The sequence below is a fragment of the Corvus brachyrhynchos genome, unplaced genomic scaffold, assembly GCF_000691975.1.
Source record: "Corvus brachyrhynchos isolate BGI_N302 unplaced genomic scaffold, ASM69197v1 scaffold220, whole genome shotgun sequence".
NCBI lineage: Eukaryota > Metazoa > Chordata > Aves > Passeriformes > Corvidae > Corvus > Corvus brachyrhynchos.
This window is the reverse complement of record NW_008236209.1, coordinates 5,214,459-5,228,039: the sequence shown is the minus strand read 5'-3', so window position 1 is coordinate 5,228,039 and position 13,581 is coordinate 5,214,459. Positions and strand designations below refer to the sequence as shown.

The 13,581-nt window shown below is 40.9% G+C and overlaps 1 protein-coding gene across 1 annotated transcript in view; it reads right to left on the bottom strand.

Annotated features, from left to right (window-relative positions):
- Positions 1–13,581, bottom strand: part of BRWD3 (bromodomain and WD repeat domain containing 3) — a 44,471-nt gene that overhangs the window by 12,690 nt on the left and 18,200 nt on the right. The window contains exons 7-21 of the mRNA XM_017742680.1: positions 13,496–13,566; positions 12,551–12,651; positions 11,361–11,401; positions 9,876–9,980; positions 8,784–8,937; positions 8,195–8,329; positions 7,668–7,796; positions 7,035–7,260; positions 6,213–6,383; positions 4,471–4,654; positions 3,926–4,019; positions 3,169–3,318; positions 1,614–1,690; positions 816–993; positions 1–59 (exon numbers count right to left, since the gene is read on the bottom strand). The exon at positions 1–59 is cut by the window's left edge and continues 58 nt beyond it. Of these exons, the coding sequence (XP_017598169.1) occupies positions 1–59; positions 816–993; positions 1,614–1,690; positions 3,169–3,318; positions 3,926–4,019; positions 4,471–4,654; positions 6,213–6,383; positions 7,035–7,260; positions 7,668–7,796; positions 8,195–8,329; positions 8,784–8,937; positions 9,876–9,980; positions 11,361–11,401; positions 12,551–12,651; positions 13,496–13,566 (1,875 nt within the window). The remainder of the gene's footprint in view (positions 60–815; positions 994–1,613; positions 1,691–3,168; positions 3,319–3,925; positions 4,020–4,470; positions 4,655–6,212; positions 6,384–7,034; positions 7,261–7,667; positions 7,797–8,194; positions 8,330–8,783; positions 8,938–9,875; positions 9,981–11,360; positions 11,402–12,550; positions 12,652–13,495; positions 13,567–13,581) is intronic.

Sequence of the window (13,581 nt, the reverse complement as noted above, 5' to 3'; positions counted from 1 at the left end):
TGTGGCCCCAGCCACTCCTCACTGGGCTCCCCTTCCAGGGACAGCAGCCCACTGGCTTTCTAAACACAGCACATCAGGAGTTAATACAGGTAAGTTACATACAGAAGTTAAATATATTGCATTATATTTAGAATGCAATCAAAATCCAATATTCAGAATACAGTTAATTACTACGGCAGAACACATGGAAAACTCATCATGCAGCAGGTACTGCAGATAAGATACAAGGAAAAGCAAATTGTGGAGTGTCATCCTTCCCAAAATCTCCACTAAATAGTAAAGAATAAGACAGGTTTGTTATAAATATAATTGAAAATTAAAACCTTCATAAATCATTAAAATGCCTTAAAACATTCATAAATCATTAAAATGCCCGTGGCAGGAGGGTGGGATGAGATGATCTTTAAGAGCCCTCCAACCCAGTCCGTGGTTCTATGATAATAAAGAAATAAATTGTATTTTTATAAATATTCTAAATATCTTTAAAAAAAAACAAACAGGAAAAAGAAATCTGACCATGCCAATAAAATGCAACAAAACCACCCTGGAGTAAACCTGACTGTAGCGAAGAACATAAATCTGGGAGGAAAAAATGGCATTTGTAATGGAGAATCACCTGTGGGAAGCATGGAAGCACAATTAAACAAACAATAAAATTTCTTGGTACCACTGGTACCACATTTACTGTGCTCCCTATAATTTTTTTTTTTTTTACTCTATACCCATTTATGAAAAATTTTACTTTGAAAACAACCACTAAATCCTAAATTCATATTCATAAAGTAAAAAAGACACTAGGAATTACACTTCCTGACCTTTTTCCTTGGCTGTTTAAGTTTCCTTCGCTTTGGCTCCAGCCCTTTTGTTCCCTTCGTATTTTCATCTTCAGAACTACTACAGATTTTCCGAGCTGCCTGCCTGGTTTGTCTCTTTGGAGGCTGCAGATTAATCCCAGCATCTGCTGTCCAGTCTGAATATTCACTTGATGAATCACTGTAGATAATAAAAATGTTGTAAGAAAGAGAACAGAAAACTTCAGTTTTCTCACAGTGGATTGGAAAATCCAAACATTCAACTTGCTCTCCTGGTTCTGCTCAGGATTAGCACAAAATTTTGTTATCGTGTGAATTTAAAGGAAACCAAGTGCTCTCTGATTGGTGATTTCAGTAAATTATTTTATCAAGTTGAAACTCACAGTAAAACTACACCTATGGCTGGTATCAATTCTCATTATCTCACTGATTCACAGACTGACTCCATAAGAACTGGCAGCAAAAAATGCATAAAACATTTGAAGAACTAGAGCACTTCCCTAGAAATCCAGTTCTGACTTCTTTAATACCAAATAACATATGTACAGGATTTATATGGCAAACTGGCATTGATTTTTTAAAGTAGCTCTTAATTAAAGACATTTTTTTATAAATGTCTTTCAAAATTGTTTTTGACTTTGAAAATAAAAAGAACAGAAAAAAAATCACAATATAAAATGGCTCATGAAGAACTGGCTAAAAATCAGTCTTCAAAATGAAGTCTGAGTATCTCAATATCAACTGTCTTACTTCAATCCCACAATAAAGCAGTGTTACCAATTCAGAGCCCAGTGGAGGTACCTGGAACTGCTTTCACTCTGCCAGGCTGCCACAGGATCATCCATGGATGCATCACTTGTGCCAACAGTCTCATCTTCCTGTAGTGAAAACACCAGGATTCACTTTGGGGCCAAGGGTAAAATGTATCAGCTTTGTTTGCAAGGGAGTTGTGTCACCTGAGGAAAGCTCTGTATTTAAGGGCTGGTTTAGCTTTAAATAAATAAGTCCACAGTTTCTTCCTTAACTAATATTATAATATATCCTCATATAGCTCCTATAGAAACAAATGTGAATTTTAATTATATCAGAACTATAGAATGAATTCTTATTTAAATGTTTGATTAATAAGTTTAACGCTCAGGGCCCAGCTTTTTGAGCTGTTCTGTACTTCCAATGCATTTACAAAGCAACAGTGTTCAGTCTCCTCCTTAAGGAGAACAAGTTATATTTAATCTGGTATATTTTAAGTTCTTCCCTTGCCAAAATCAATGATTAATACCAATACTCAATCTCTTTCAACAGCAGTCTACAGATGTAGATGAAATCAAAGCACTGCAAAATGAAATCAAAGTGCTGACCTAGAATCCATGTGCTGTATGAAATCCCAAAATAGCAAGTGGTTTAACACAACCCAGTTAAATTTACTTGAGAATGTTTCAGGTTTCCAAAAATACAGGAGCTGTTTTAAGCTACTTTTGAACACTGTCCTGGCATTCAGGTAAATGATCCTTCACTCTCCAAGACCAACATGCCACAGGAACACCACAAATCCCAGATCTGGACTCAATGACCTGAGTGTTTCTTCCCACATGGAGAATCACAGAATATCCTGAGTTGGAAGGGACCCACAAGGATCCGAGTCCAGCTCCTGGCCCTGCACGGACACCCCAACAACCCCACCCTGTGCACCCCTGGGAGCGGTGTCCAAGCGCTCCTGGAGCTCTGGCAGCCTCGGGGCCGTGTCCATTCCCTGGGGAGCCTGGGCAGTGCCCGACATCCTCTGGGGGAAAAGAACCCTTTCCTGATCTCCAGCCTGACCCTCCCCTGGCACAGCTCCAGCTGTTCCCTGGGTCCTGTCACTGCCATGACCTCTCTGGATTCCCAAGACTGATCAAAAATCATCAAGAGAGACTTCGTGATGACATCAGAAGCAATTTGAGGATTCTTGGATGAATTCTCTCAGGCCCATCAATTTGCAGGGATCCAGCTGGAGCAGCAGATCCCACACAAGTTCAGGGTTGACTGGGAGTTTATCGTTGTCAGTCACGGCCCTCCAGCTTAGAGCACTGGGACCCCCTTGCTCCATCATCTGTGTTGAAGACAGAGGCAAAGGATGAGTTAAATCCCTCTGCCCTGTCACTGTCCCTGTTTGTGAGGTGACCATCCCCATCCTGGAACTGGCCAATGTTATTTTTACCCTGCCTTTTGCCATGAATACATTTGAAAAACCTCATTTTACTGTCCCCTCCAGTCCCAGCAGCTCCAGCTCCAGCTGAGCTTCGGCTGCACGAATTTCCTCCCTACAGTGGACGCTTTGGGAACAGGGGAGCTGTTGGAGGTTGCTGGGAGCTCAGACCTCAGAGGAGCTGTCGGACTCATGGCGTGCACAGGGGTTCTGGCTGGCTCCCTGCTGGCTGTGCTCGATGGTGGAGCGGGTCTGGTACGCGTGCTGCCGCTTCCGCTGGTTCCTGCGCAGGGAGCGGCCGCCTCCCGCCTGGAATTCGCTCTGCCATGGGGACAGGAGCACAAACAGGGACAGAGCAGGGAGTTACTCATGAGTTACACAGTTAAAAGGTGCCTGGTTACAGTGACTGAGTGTGGCACCTCCGGTACAACTGAGCAGTAGGAAATCATTGTAGAATTAGATAATATCTCTGACACATTGTGGATGTTCAGGTGTGGATTTTAGGTTCAATAGAAATTCTACTTTATAAAGTAGCAGTCTTTGAAAAGGAAATGACTGAAAACACCTTTTTTTTTCTATAAAATTCCTGCAGACTCTGCATAAGATAAATCCAGCCCCTTGTAAAAGTTTGGCACCTCTACTTTCCACAAGTCAAACTGAAAACCCACTGTGGCTCTGCTCTTTTCCTTTCCCAGCATCTTCCCACCACTGAAGCCTCAAGGATAGAGATTTACCAATATTTGGATGTTATAGACAGCGAAATCACAATTACAGAAGGAAGACAGTGAGCCAGAGAAACAATTAGGACTACTGATCTTCTAAATAATTCAATAAAATTGGTTTGGGGTTTTCTGTTGGTCTTATTTTTGTTGCTCCGTGCTCAGAACTGCTTCCCACCCAGGTTTTCTCTTCCAGGGCATTAACTCACCCGTTGTAAGGTGTAAGATGGCTTTCTCTTCTTGTCAGCAGTGTATAAACTGATTTCTATTTCACCTTTGGCAGCTCGACATTCTTCCTGGACCCTAATTATACATAACAAACACACATTATGTTCATTAAATCATCATGTAACTCAACAGCCTCATTAATATAAACATTAAAATACTTGTGTTGCTCTAAGAAATCCATGCACAAATCCCCCTAGCAGCATCCATCCATTCACTCCTGGAATCACAAGCTAAGGAAGCAAACTTGTCAGCTGAGCATCCACAATTATTTTCCAATGTATTAAAATTATCGTCAAGCCTTTTTTAGACAAAGCTGGAGGGAAATGCAGTATTTGAACTACTGAAGAAAGACTGAATTGTGAAAAGAAGGAATTACCATTCTGAACGCTCCATTCTGATCCTAATATTCCAAACAACCTGACCAACCAAGCCCCAAAGCTGATGCATCACTGAAAAACCATTCCAGAAGCACGGAAGGATCAGACACATTACACTACTCAATCCCTTGTCCCACTTAGCCTCTTACTTGCTGATGCCTGGAGGAAGCTCGTTGACCACCACCCTCCTGCTCCAGGCCATGAGGTCCCTCTCGGTGGCCATCTGGCTGCGGGGCGCGTTGTGGTGCATCTGGCGCACGCCCTCGATCTGCCCGCTCCTGCGCAGCCCCACGTTGGGCGGGGAGGCAACGTCCAAGCCCGGGCTGCGCAGAGCTGGGGGAGGAAGAAAGAGAGAGAGAAAGAGCTCTTCACTTCCATGAACTATCAATAAAACCATGGAGTCACAGGATGGTTGGGTTAGGAGGGACCTTAGAGATCAAACAGTTCCACCCCCTGCCATGGGACACCTTCCACTATCCCAGGTTGCTCCAAGCCCCGTCCAACCTGGCCTTGGACACTTCCAGGGATCCAGGGGCAGCCACAGCTTCTCTGGGCACCCTGTGCCAGGGCCTCCCCACCCTCAAAGGGAACAATTCCTTTCCTGTATCCCATCCACAATTTAAAGCTTAAGGACAGCACAAAGATCGATAAACAAAGGTTGGTAATAATGGAATCACTGCAATCATTGTCCTTACTTATCGACACAATTCCCATAGGCTTAAATACAGTAAATCACATGAAAATATTGCATTTATGGTTGTGCAAAGCTATATAAAAATATCTGGCTATTTAAATACTTTATACATAGTCTAATTAACTCACTCAAATGGGCAGTTCACGCGGCAAAGTCATTGATCAATGCAAGATCTAGAAGGCAACTGCTTTAATTTCCACACTAGTCATATCTGGAAATTCCTTTACACAGCTACAGGGACACACAAATAAAACTGGGAACTGGGGCTGTACAAAACATCAACGTATCCTAAGCGGCAGGAAAGACTTTGTGTGACCTGAAGCTGCCTTTTAGGCAACCTTTTTGACATATCAACTTAGATCAAAGCAAAAATGCATTTTCCTGTACTTCCCTGATATTTTTCTTACTCCTTCTTGAATTGAAACACAAGCAATTCCAAATCCAAATCCTAATGGGCTTTGCCAGGAAATCTACTTCAAACACATGTAATCAGTCACTTAACCTACAAGTGATTTATTAGCAGCTGTGAATTCTCCCAAGGCTCCGGCTGACTTGCAGCACAGTCCTGGGCATCTGCTCCCTCCCATCAGCTGCACTCACTCAGCTGCTCACATCTGATTGAGCGTGGTTTCAATTTTTAATCACTTTGTGTATTAAATATAAAATCACAGTAGCAGAACACTTACCAGGAGAATAATCTCAAGCTTTCTAAGGAAACACTAAGACAGAGCAACATGTTTATTTTATTAGCACTGATGCTCAGCCTTGTGCTGCAGCAGGAAACCATTAGTCTGTCACAACACTGTATTCCACTGACAACCCTTAATTACACGCTTTCATTTTGGCATTTTGCAGTTATGAAGTTTCATCTCTGCATCGATATCAAGACAATACAGTGAATTTCATGCTTATTTTTCAGAAAACTGGTTTAGAACAGGAATAATTCCAGTCTAACAACTCCAGGCAATCAGAAACAGTCTGGTTAGACCATTGGGTGCCCTCAGCTGCCCCTTAAATTTGTAGTTCCTCTGTTGGAATCTACAGAACATCTCACTGCTCCACAGGGGTTAACAAGGTGTACAAGAAGAGGAGAGGAAAGCATCCTCAAAGACACCGTTTTATACCTGACTTTAACACTTTGATCAGTCCTTCCTGTGATAAGGAAGGAACTGATGAAGACAAGGCTGGGACACTAACCTCCATTAACAGAGTGGGATCTATTGAGTGGAGGGTTTGGAGGAGTTTCTCCTTCATTAATTAGTCTCAGATCTTGTTCCCTCTGGAGCTCTCTGATCATTCCATCAAGGATACTCTCATCCTGGTCATTCGTTTGCTGCCCGATGACTTGTTCAACCACCTCACCATCACCTTGACAAGAACAAAGCCAAAAATACTGATAAAATGATGGATTTCTGTATTATCAAACACCATAGAAATAATCCCATTTAGAACTCTGCACCACTATTTGTCTGCTCTGCAAAACATCTGACTACCAGCTGGCTTTCTGCTCTCATGTAAGAAATGGAGGCAAAGTTTAAAAGAGAAGTTACAATAACATCCTAAAACTCCAGACCACATGTAGAACATAAACACAAACCCTTAGAAAAAGCAGAAAGAAATTATGCTTCAGTAGGTAAGAATGGAAGGTCTTTTTGGGGGATCAGCATTTTGCAGAAGTTTGTGTCTATGAGAAAAAAGAACTGTTTTAAAAAACAAAAGCTGTTTTTTCCATGTCTTCCTCACCCTCCTGCTTTCTTCCTCACATCCACAGTTACAGAGGTTAATAGACAATGCTTTAAACATCTGGCATATACCAGGGAAAAATCCCCAGACTTTGGAATACTCTTGCCTCCAGTCAATCTGATTCCACACACTTCCTTTTTGCCATAACCCCACCCCATCTCCTATCTGTATACTGAATTTAAACCATTAATTTATACATCCCCACAGCACCATCCCAGGAGCTGGTGCTCAATACTGTGCCACACTTGTGTTATTCATGATGTTCAGACAGAATACCATTAGCCACATATCCCAGCTGAGGAATAAGTTGTTCATCCTTGCAATTTTCCCTCCCTGGCACCAGCCGCTGGAATCTCGTGGGATGAGGATTTCCATCAACATCCACCAGGAATGGAGGAGGCATAAGGTGTGGAGCCTGTTGAGTCTGTTCATCCAGCACATAATTATTGGCATCCCGGATCAGGGGCCGGTAATCCGTGTGGAAGAACATCTGATCAGGAATCTGAAAGAAAAGCAATTTAGGAAATAAATCAATGGCCATTTGCAGCTGTCTTGCTGCTCTGGAATGGCTCCCATAAACCACAACTCCTACACTTGGGATCAGCACAAGGAATGTTATGACAAAGAACAGATTCCTGCCACAAATGTGGTTTATTACCAAGGCCTGATGCAAAAATTCAACAGTAAAACAGGCCAAGAGAGGTGGACAGAGAAGTTAATGCTTTTCTCCTCTATCTATAGAGTCTATTGCCTAAATCTTTTTGATTTAGATAAACAGATAATTTGATTTAGCTCCATGACCTAATTACTATTTTGTCTGGGGCAGGGTGAGGGAATAAATTGTAGCACAATACTTCTAAGACAAAATCAGGTCAAGACAGGGAAGAGTTTAAAATTCATTCAACCCACCTTTTCATAATATTTATTGCATCCAAAACCAAATAGTAGCAGATGTCCATGAGAGTCTGTGCAGGCAAAATGCTGCCCATCTGGTGAGAACTTGCAATCAAAAACAGCTCCATGGCCTTGGCCCTCAATCTGTACCAAGCACAGAGAATTCCTTTCACAATCATATATTCTCTATAACAGCATTTTCACAAACATTTCCCCTGTGCTCCAACACGTACTGAATCCTCATTCTGTGATTTCTCATCTCACTCAAGACTGATTTACACTTCTATTTATTGAAGTTAAACTGAAAAACGAAGTAAAACTTCACATTTTCTCCCTGTCCTGAAATTTCAGCCCAACTTTTAATGTATGTTCTGGAACAACCACCTGGAAGTCTACATTTTATGTTAATTGTAAACATAGGGCAAGATCACCAAAGATCTCAGAGCCGTACTGGCTCTAGAGGTATTTAATGAAATTTGCTTTTGTCCCAAGACCAGTTTTGTGAAAAAAGAATAAACCAAACCTTCTGTGATCCTTCTTACCATGTTAAAGTAATTGCGAATTTTTGTTCCTTTGTCTATATCCCAAACAAAAATATTCCCATCGTGTCCTGCCGAAAGCACAATCCTTTGGTCAAAGGGATGAGCCTCCAGAACAAAAACTTCGTCATCGTGACCCTGCAACGACAGCAGGGGGTAAAAAAAGAAGCTGCATTTCTCCTTGTGGTATCTCCAGATGTGCTGGGAGTTACTGAGAGGACATCCCGGAGCAGGGAGTCACCCAGGACACCTCAATTTACTGGAACTGTGCTTGGTCACCATTCCTGCCACAGGTTTGGCATTGTCACTGCTTGGCACCGCTGAGATGGGGAGGGATGGGAGGAAGGAGAAATCAGGGCATGAATGGAGCCTCCAAAGGGTTCCCTGGCAGCCAGCAATCACCAGGGTTCTGCAATCAGCTCCTTTCCCCACAGGACACCCTCCTCCTGGCAGGCAGGGGACAGCTGGATACTTCAACACCAAATCCTTGACAGGGGAATGATGCAGTTGATGCAGGTGATGCAGTTTAGCCTCAAATCAATCTCAGAGTGAACTACATCCATTTGGGATTCCCCCCTGGAATTGTACTCACGGATAAGCTATGGAGAAGCTGCCCTGTGGACGAGTTCCACACTTTGAGGAGGAAATTGTTGACTGCAGTGATGACAGTGGCATCATATCGATCCCAAGCCACCATGGTAACCTTCAGCTTGGTCACCTTGTCCTCCCCAGATGCCACATTGTTTCTAAGGAAATCAGTAATTTTAAAAGGAATAAATCAGTAATGACATATGGGAACATTTAGGAGAACTAATTCAGTATCAATTTTGGGGAAGGATGGTTCACAGCCACCTCTGTGACTCTGGCTAAGGCGGAAGAAGGAAGGATGGTTCTGCAGTGGTAAAAACCAGATACGGGAAATATTCAGTGCCACTGAGATTTATAGAGCTCTCTTTCCTTAAAAAGGACATTTCCTCCTCTATTCCACTGTCATCATCCTCCTCTACCCCAATTCTTACTTTCAGACCTATTAAGCTTTTTTCTACAAGGCATTTTTCTTATCCGTCATCAGCATCAGTAAACTCCACGACGAGCAGGAACCTGCTAAATAAACCCAACTCACATTCTGACTGCAAACACTGCAAGTGTAGCCACTGAAATATGGAGAATTCTGCAAAGCAAGAACCTATGGATTTCTCCATTTCTGCTCTTTGTTGTTGGGAATATTAAATTACAATTCAATTACAGGGCACTTAAAGTAGTCACTTGAGGATCTCAGAAAAACATGAAACCCTAACTGAACCTGAGAACTAAACACTAATTTCACCTCTTACTTGGAAATCTAAGGTAGAAATACAATTTTAAGAACCATGTTGGATACATATATTAGCATATGATCACTGGGGCTCCACCAAAACCTCCTTCTGTGAGATAAACTATTTGACATTCTTATTTCATGTGTAAAATACTAAATATTCCTCAACCATTAGGATAGGGAAGTACCAACAGATTATTATTTATTTGGGGGTGAATTAACTGTGTAAGTTGACAGTGCCATGACATTTTCAATACATGCACTGAAATTAACTCAAAATGGAAGCAAATAACCAGTTTTCAACATGATGGAGGATTTAGCTTGCAGGTAAATGTGCCCATGAGGTGTGTTCTGCTTGCTTTGCTTTACCCTGTCATTTTTGTAGCCATATCCAGGATCAGACTCTTCCAGTCATGTTGATGGTAGTGCCAGATTCTTGCTGTTCCATCCCTGCTTCCACTGACAAACCTTAAGCTATGGGGCAAAGGGAAAAAAACTCCATGAAATTCTGAATAAAGATGGTTTCATCCCCACATGGACACCAATAAATGATATATATATACACTTGGAAGTGTGTACTTGTGTACCTCTACCTCTCCTGCTCACGAGGTTACAATTTTCCTATCAGATATTGTGGGGTACAAGAGAGTTTCTAGCCCACAACATTAATTACATTTGGCTCCAGCAGCAGATGGCCTTGGAATGACTTCAGTGTCGTAATTCATATGAGCTGCACATTCCCTTTTTAATGACATCAGCAAATCCCTGGAGCAGCTCAGAGTGGCAGCAAAGAAAGGGAAACTGCGTGCCAGGAGTCTGGCATAAATTATAATAGGAGGTTTTCCTGCCTGTGGAGCTGAACAGGAATATTCTAATTTTTAAACCCCTTCTTATTTAAAAATTTTAAGCATCCAGGAAATGTATTTTACCACATCATAATGCTTTGGCCATCAACGTCACAGATATCACTTTTGTCGAGAAACTGGGAAAAAAGCTCCTCAAGTAATATATTTTCACAGGATGGCCAACACCTTTGGAAGTATATTCCATTTGTATACAAAATTACACTTAAAAGGCAAATCTATTCAATTTTATGAAGTGATTGTTTCACCTTTTCAGCTTCCTTGGTCTGATTTTTTTCACTGTGATGAAAAAGAGCTTGAAAATGCTTGTGACAAATTAATTTTCTTCTTAATTTTACTTCTTTATATTAAAATAAAAAGGAAGGTGCCCCTTTTTTCCATTCAAAGCATCATTACAGAATATAGTTTTCAGTGAGTATGTGACCTCATTGCCTCTCACATGGCTTGGAAAGAACTGGTGATACAATTACACCAGCACATTCTCACATAACTTCACATGACAAAGCTCTCCAAGTACAGGTGCACAGCTACAGCTTGGCTTGGAAGGCTCATCTCTTAAAGGCACATCCCTTAAATCTCCTACCCCGCAAAATAAGGAATAGGAGCAAAAGCTGGGCTAACAACATCTCTACTAACTTTTGCTTTAGACTACATTGATTACAATGCTCTGACTCCACAAGCAACGCCTCTGTGGGGGCTACCTGGGAAGGAAGGCTGTTCTTACACAGAAAGGCTATAAAATTTGGGTTCCAATTTGCTGTTTGAAAGAAAAAACAAATTAAAAGCACAGTTACAGAACATTTGTGTTGTTACAGCAGAGGACAACGAGTTCAAGCCTGTGGACATGACACACATCTTGCAACACACTGCAATAATTTGCCCAGGATTAAGCCAAGCCCGTGGGCAATCTTCCTGTTGCGCCAAATTTTCCATGAAACGTTGTTTGGAAAACTAAATACCATCATTGTCAGGTCCAAAGCCCAGCACTCACCTGTCACCGTTGTTACAGAACTGCACTGCAACCACTTTGTCCTAAACAGGAAGGAAGGAAACACCAGAAGTGAAAAACTCAGCCTAAAAGATCTTCATGACAAGCTTTTTATTTAGCAAATAAAAAGACTGTCAAAAAAAATTTCAAGTACGGAACAGTTGTATTTGAAGTTAAAACTTCCCCAGACACATTGTGTAAAACACTGAAATAGAAAACTTCAGAGAGGTGATGGTTTCCTGCCATTTTTAGACCTAACATGAAAGTGCATAGAAAAATGTAATCCCAAAAATGCAAACCTTGGCTTTATTAACACTTACAAATCGTTGAGAAACAAATGTTACGTTTCAGACATAGCTCTGCCCTTTTTTAATTTGCCAAATACTTGTGCTGGCTCCATGCTTTGCTCTCCTTACTCCCACTGATGTCTCTAACTCCTGGTAACTGGGATTTGTTTTAGGGAGGGCTGACAGCTGTCTGCAGGATTAAGAGTGGATTTAAAGAAATTAAAGGAATTACAGCTTCTTCCAGACCTGTTCAATACAGAAAATATTCTTTTCTTTTGTGAACAAAATACTTATTTGATGTGTTGGCTTTGAGACTTAAACGTGAGAGCCATGACTCCCACTGAAGCTCAGGGAATCAATTCAGACCTTGGGCTTAATCCATAAAATGTTCCTGAGGTGGTAAGTTTGTAGTTTGAATTTTTATGGGAACCCTTCTGCATTACCTGAAAAAAAGATGCTTTAAGCTTTATTTTCGAAATGAAATTACCATCATGATCCAAACTTTGACAGCACAGACCAAAATATGAATTACTTTGTCTTGTTATGTGGATTTAACTAAACATTCAACAGCAAGTTTAATAGGGAAAAAATGACACTGTGATATGACATTGTGCATTAAAACTGTTTTAATTCCTCATTCTAACACAAACTTTTTTCAAGAATGAGGGAAAATCACCTGCTCCCTCAGTTTTCCAGGGGAATGAAATGCATTTTGCACAAACCTCTTGCCTCAGAGCGATTTAAAAATAAACATCCCACAATTTTCCAGGCATTTAAATACCACAGTGTTGAAAGCCAAACAAATTCTAGACAGTTAATAAAAAAAAATAGGATGTACAGAAACCAAGTTCCTGAAATGAGATAAAGGGGTAGCAAAATAGATTTTCTTTTGGATTTGCCTCTTACCGTGTGAGATTCCAGCTCAGCCATTTTCTCTGGAGATTCTGAGCCCAAATAATAAATTCTTATCACGTGGTCAGTACTCCCTGTTGCAATGAACATGCCACCTAAAACAGAGAATTCTCTGTGAGAAGAAGTCATCCAAGGAACAACTTAACTTCATTTATTTTAATTTGCTGCTTTCTTGTCAAAGCAGCAAACTAGTTTTAAACAGAAAATTTCAATGTCAACAGGTAAATGACAAATAAAACATTTAAGTGCAACTTCAATTATCTACTTGACACACAGCAGAGAAATTATTGCTGAATTGGGATGCAGTGATTAAGGTATTTTATTGTAATTTCTTTACAATATTGCCCAGAAATGGCACTATTGTGTGGTTTGCTGCACTGGAATGGGTTTAGTTAATTCAGGATTTCTAGCTTTAAAAAAGCAATGTGGCTCTACAAGGGCTCTCAATTTCAAAAAGCAAATTTAATGAGTAATTACATCATTTTCTTTGTAAAAATCATTTTATTTTGCTCATTCAAAGCTGCAAAGGAGGTCTGTTACGCTGAGATTTTCCAATACATTGAATTGATCCTCTTAGAATTCAGCCAGATTTGGAAGATTAGCAAAAGTGGAATCTTCGACAGAGGATTTCCAGAACTTTTCACTCAAAACCTTCACGAGGTAAAGTCTTAAAAGGATGTTACAGAGGAATATCTCTGATGCGCAAAACAAGAGATTGAAAGCCTTGGAAGTGGTCAAGATATTTTAGCTTCAATTATAGGAAAAAAGAGAAAGAGCAGCTTGAAGCAGACACTTTTCAGGGAAAATTTCCAACAATCCCAATTTGACAGTGGTAAAAATAACTGGGAAAGGGTTTAACACTCTTTGTATTTAAAGAGAAATAACAGAACTGTCACCCAAGGCCCCAAATTCATGAAACGGCTGATGCTGAACACATACCAGAACTGAAAGATGAACAGGAGATCTGAACACCAGGCCTGGACCTCTCTGCAAACTTCACAGGACGATCCCTACATGCAAAAAAC